At 52.2% G+C, this 6,029-nt stretch overlaps 1 protein-coding gene across 1 annotated transcript in view; it reads right to left on the reverse strand.

The window, feature by feature from the left end:
* Positions 1-5,322, reverse strand: part of LOC107119864 (amiloride-sensitive sodium channel subunit alpha-like) — a 19,379-nt gene extending 14,057 nt beyond the window's left edge. The window contains exons 1-3 of the mRNA XM_015422478.1: positions 4,952-5,322; positions 2,058-2,289; positions 327-514 (exon numbers count right to left, since the gene is read on the reverse strand). Coding sequence (XP_015277964.1) covers positions 327-514; positions 2,058-2,289; positions 4,952-5,322 — 791 coding nt within the window. The remainder of the gene's footprint in view (positions 1-326; positions 515-2,057; positions 2,290-4,951) is intronic.
* Positions 5,323-6,029: the final 707 nt, after the last annotated feature.

Raw genomic sequence — 6,029 nt, forward strand, 5'->3', positions numbered from 1 at the left:
GGTTCGATAGCCTGCCTCTGCCTCCGGCCCTGGTATTCCGTGGAGGTCCCCCATCCAAATACTTGCCGGGGTTGGCCCTGCTTAGCTTCCGAGTTCGGATAAGATCAGGCTTGCCTAGGCTGAATGAGACCCCTGGTCCAACAAGGTCAGTATTGTCTGCTCTGACTGGTAGCCGTTCTAAGGGGTCTAGAGCAGAGGTCTCCCACATCACCTGTGACCTGACCCTCTTCATTTGGGATGCCAGGGATTGAGCCAGGTGCCGTACCACTGAATCACAGCCTCTCCCCAGGCACAAGGAGACACCACCTTCAGAATGTGGAGCTTACCCCTTGGTGCAGGGTTGCTTGTTGAAGCGGCAGGAAATGATAAAGTTTGCGTCGCTGTCTTCGTCCAGCACCTGGTCACTGGGTAACCGTGCCAGGAGATTGATGTAATGGAATCTGTACCACTCCTGGACAGCATCGATGCCAGAAGAGAAAGTTTGGTAGAAGCAGTCTCCGTTGGTTTCATTACACTGCAAGGGAAACGGAGAGCGCCCAAAAGTGTCAGGGCAACCAACGAACGTGAGCAGAAAGTTAACACAGATAACTGATGTATCAGATCCTGGCCTACAGAAGTCTGAAAGTAGCCTTCAGATTCCCAGGATGTGGCGCATGATGTGCCACAGGTGAGCCTGTGGACACATCGCCTAAAGAGGAAGGCGCATGGAACTAGCCCGCTCCACCTGATAAGAGAAGCAATCCTGTTCAGCACGTCGACAGAATTCCCAGCTAACTGAAATTCTGCCTACACAGTTCAAAGTCCTCATGTTTGTTGGGGGAACAATGCAAAAACTTTGTTTCACATGTCTGATTCTGTTTGTGACCACAACGCAGAGGGGAAAGCGACTGTAGCCTCCCTCCCCCCCCCCAACACACACTGTTTTCATGTCCTCAAAACCACCTCCGTGGAACCATTATTGCAGGAGCCCCCAACCTTTCTGAGCACATGGGAACCTTTGGAATTTGGACCCAATGTGGTGGGCACAGCACAAAATGGCTGCCACCGGAGGTGGAGCCAACCACAAAATGGCTGCCGCAGCTTACCTTCAGCCACACAGTGAAGACCCTTGTGTTGTGGTGGCAGCTGCCGCAGAAGCAATGTTTCTAAAAATATGCACAGAAAAATCCAGTCTCTGAGAGCCAATGAGAAGCTATGCTGGGCAAAAGCCCCACCTGACCCTGCCCACTTTCTAAAAACACTTGGTAGGCCCCGGGAAAGGTGCTGGCAGGCACTGGGGACCATGTAAATAACGTGATTTTTACAGTGAGGCCAATAGCAGCTCCATGAGGTGAAAACAGCACTAGCTGAAGCCATTCCTCCCTCTATGCTGTGGTCACAAAGAGAAAAGAGCTGGCATGGATCTGGGAGGCACAAAACTCCCATCATCCTTGTGATGCAAAGTCCTTGTGTTATTCCCCAACAAACACAAGGACTTGGCAAAGTGCAGATTGGAGCTTCAGGAACTCACAAGGATCCCATGGGGTTCATGCTAACCTTTCTTCCCTGCATTGTACAAGGAGCCACTGCATTTACTAACAATCCGTAAGCACATCCTGCAGAACCTTTTCTAACAAGGAGGGAGGGAGACAAAAAGACAAGATTTGCCTCTCTCTTTTTGTCTTGAACACTTTGCCAGAGTTATTTTTTAAAGAAACAACCTAGCTCTTTATTAAGCTCGGTGCACCCAACTACATGGAAACCAGTGTTCCCTCTAAGCTGAGCTAGTGTGAGCCAGCTCACAGTTTTTTAGCCTCCGGCTCACACATTTTTGTCTTCGCTCAGGAAGGAGGGCTCCAGGGCGAACTAATTTATGCAGTCGCCAAATCGCTCGCTCACAACTTTAACGCCAGGAGCTCACAGAGTAGAATTTTTGCTCACAAGACTCCGCAGCTTAGAGGGCGCATTGATGGAAACCCAGGCTCCACTGCACCGTCCTGTCTCTCACTAGTACCACACAACCCCCAGCTGCATGTTAGAATAACCCTGGAACCAGAGGGCAGGGCGGCCCCACGCACCAGAAGGAAGCCCACTCCCCCATCGTGGCCGTTCCCCCCAAGGCTGTTTGGATCCTCAGCCGTTAAATGTTGCAACGGGTGGCGCTGAATATGGCGAGCCAAGCGGAGGACGTGGGGAGACCGGGGCTCCGGCGGGGTGTGCTCCTGGGCCTTCCTGAAGCCGTAGAGGTCTTTCAATGCCTGGTGGGCGAGGCGATCCAATTCCTTGAGTTCCTCCTGGATAGCGCTGTACCTGCCAAAGGGAAACGAGATGGATTGGGACCCCTCTCCCTGTTTCAAGCTGTGTTTTCAGCTCCATCCCCAAAACGGCAGCTGTTCACACCAGCATACTGTCTGCACTTACAGCCCCGGTTTCCTCACTGCGGAGCCAGAAGTGTAAGCGTACTCTACTGCTGAAGTCCCGTTAATTTTCTTTATGTCATTCATACCCTTCCTTTCTCCCCAACGGCGACCCAAAGCGGCTTACATCATTCTCCTCTCCTCCATTTTATCCTCACAACATCCCCGTGTGAGGTAGGTTAGGCTGAGAGCATGTGACTGGCCAAAGGTCGACCAGCGAGCTTCCATGGCACGAATGGGGATTTGAACCTGGATTCCCTAGATCCTAGCCCAGCACTCTAACCACTACATTTCATGGCCTTTTGGCCATAGGGTTGCCAGGGCCCACCGGAGGGGAGGGGGGGTAGGGTTGCCAGATCCAGGCTGGGAAATTCCTGGAGATCTGGGGATGGAGCCTGTGGAGGACGGGGACCTCAGTGGAGTGTGATGCCACCCTCCAAAGCATCCGTTTGCTCCAGGGGAACTGATCCCTGTAGTCTGGAGAGGAGGTATAATTCCAGGGGATCCCCAAGTCTCACCTGGAGGCTGTCCTCCGTAATTCCCCATCAAGTGTACGTACATCTGCCCCTATGTCCATATATACATGCATATAATGTGTATACATGTGTAGTGGATACACTCAGGGGTCATTTCGTAGAAAAAGAGGTGCAGGAGCTCATTAGCATAACTCATTAGCACAACTTATTTGCATATGCCACACCCCCTGAGATCACCGGAAGTGTGTCAGAAGGCAACACCCACCACTCAGGCTCCACTGGACTGTTTTGGATTGCTAGCTATTGGGGGGGGGCATGCAGATCTGGCCTCACAGAGGAGGGAGAGCTTGTACCTGAATAAAACTTGATCTTAAAGGTGCCACTGGACTGTTTTGGATTGCTAGCTATGGGGGGGGGCACACAGATCTGCCCTCACAGAGGAGGGAGAGCTCGTACCTGAAGGGGGGGCTCTGCAACTTTTACCTGGCTGCTTCTTGCTCCTCGTGGTCCGACTGAGGGCTGCTGGGAGCAGGGGGCAAGGCTTATTGCATGTGCCCACCCCCTGGGCTCCTTACTGCCTGAGATCCCCTCCTGTGCGTTCCTGCAGGAAATGACCCCTGGATACACTTATTGCATCTGATAAAGCAGACCTTAGTCCACAGAAACACCTACCTCAATAAGTCTGTTAGTCTCAAAGGTGGCACAAGACTCATTTGCTCCCCCCCCCCTTTTCCTTAGCTTAGGAAGGAAAAATATAAAAATATGACAGTACAGGCCACGGTAAGAGGTTTCTGAAATGATGTTGCCTAAGAAAATCCTTTTAAAAAAATCAAACCCTCCAAACAAAGCAAAAATGTAAGGACAATTTTAAAAAACCACAGGTTGACAACACAATGGGATGGTATCAACGAGAACTTTTTTAAAAAAACTAGCAAAATAATACATTTCATTAAGAAAGGCTATAAATTAGGTTGCTAATCTGCCTGGGACTAGCACAGGGGTCCCCAACCAATGCTCCCTCTAAGACGTGGAGTCCTGTGAGCATAAACTCCTCTTTGTGAGCTACTGGCATTACAGTTGTGAGGGAGCAATTTGGCTACTGCATAAACTAGTTGGCTCTGGAGCCATCCTTCCTGAGCTGAGACAAAAATGTGTGAGCCGGAGGCTAAAAACCTGTGAGCTAGAGAGAACACTGTCCCCAACCTTTTTGACCCTGTGGGCGCCTTGGAATTCTGGCACAGCATGATGGGCACAGACACAAAATGGCTACCGCGGGAGGTGGAGACAGCCACCAAATGGCCGCTGCCGCTTACCTTCAGTCACACAGCAAAGTGGAAAATGCTGCCAAAGCAACATTTAAAAATAATCTGCACCACCAATAAAATCTCCAATGGCCAATCAGAAGTAAGGTTGCCAGGTCTTACCTGCGTCCCGGCAGTGGCAGCAGGAGAAGGAGAAGAGATTGCATTTATACCCCACCCTTCACTTCGAGTCAGAGCGTCTTACAAACTCCTTTCCCGTCCCCTCCCCACAACAGACACCCTGTGAGATAGGTGGGACTGAGAGAGCTCTGACAAAACTGCCCTTGAGAGAACAGCTCTGACAGAACTATGGCTTGCCCAAGGTCATTGTGCCAGGCACGTCGTTCAGGGGACGCTCTAGCATTTGGGGGGGAAATCCTCTATGGTCATTATTGTGATGACCATAGAGATTTCCCTCCAAATGCTAGAGCGTCCCCTGAACTCTATGGTGTTTTTACCCAAATGCTAGAGCTGGCCACCAGCGGATTGGGGCCCCTGAAAGCAGGAAAAAACCTGCCCCCATCAGGGGGATGGCAACCGCAGTCAGAAGCCCTGCTGGGCAAAAACCCCACCTGGCCCCACTCACGATTCTAAAAACACTTGGAGGGCTCCAGGAAAGGGGCCAGCAGACGTCAAGGTGTCCATGGGGTACCCCTGCTCTAGCATTACGAGAAACAACAAAAATCATCCCTGTTGACGTCATGTACCGTGTATGTATTTTTGTGCTCTTGTACAAGGCAGAGTCGACCGTAGCCACCCCCTTGACGCCACCTCTCACCTTTGGGGCTTGAGGGTACACAGCGTGATGGCGGGGAACGTCAGTTTGTCCGAACAGAGACTGATCTTCAGGTTCACGGGGTAGCTGTAGTAGCCCTGGAGGGTCTCCCCAAACTGCCAGTACAGAACAGCCACGGTCAGCAAGAAGAGCACCGTCCAGAAGGTCGTCTTCATCTTGTTCTCGGCAGGACAGACCAAGCGGATGGCGCCGTGAACTGTGCTGTGAGTGCAGAAGAACTCAAAGAGCTCCTGATAGGAGGCCGGGAATTCAAAGAGGCCCTCGGGGAGCTGAACTTGCGTGGGCACCTCTTGGTTGGGGCCCGCTTTCACAGGCTGATCAGGCACCGCCCGCTGCCGCTTAGGGCTCGACATCATCTGCTCCGGGCCAGGTAGCTGTTACCGACCGACCGACCGTTGTCCCTTCAACCTCTGATAAGGCAAATCTGCCACGGCAGGCTCCTAGCTGGGCATTACCGGCTCATTGCACCAGTGCTTCTCTCCAGCAGCCTACAACAGACAAGAAGCTCAAAATGAGCACAGTTGAGGGACCAGAGTTGCCAAAGGACGGGAAGGCCTTGCTGGCTTCTCCTTCCCCCATCCTTCTCCCCTCTGGCCAGCTTCTGGACAGAATGTCAGGCTGGACCCTTGAAAAGCCAGTCTCCTTGACACGCGCAGGGGTCATTTCGTAGAAAAAGAGGTGCAGGAGCTCATTAGCATAACTTATTAGCATAACATTTGCATACACCACACCCCCTGACATCACCGGAAGTGTGTCAGAAGGCAGCACCCACCACTCAGGCTCCACTGGACTGTTTTGGATTGCTAGCTATGGGGGGGGGGACGTGCAGATCTGTCCTCACAGAGGAGGGAGAGCTTGTGTCTGAATGAAACTTGGTCTTAAAGGTGCCACTGGACTGTTTTGGATTACTAGCTATGGGGGGATGATGATGCGCAGATCTACCCTCACAGAGGAGAGAGAGTTTGTACCTGAAGGCGGGCCGAGGGGAGGCTCTGCAACTTACCTGGCTGCTTCTTGCTCCTCGTGGCCCAACTGAGGTCTGCTGGGAGCAGGGGGCGGG

The sequence above is a fragment of the Gekko japonicus genome, unplaced genomic scaffold, assembly GCF_001447785.1.
Source record: "Gekko japonicus isolate JY-2015 unplaced genomic scaffold, Gekko_japonicus_V1.1 scaffold1250, whole genome shotgun sequence".
In the NCBI taxonomy this organism is placed as follows: domain Eukaryota; kingdom Metazoa; phylum Chordata; class Lepidosauria; order Squamata; family Gekkonidae; genus Gekko; species Gekko japonicus.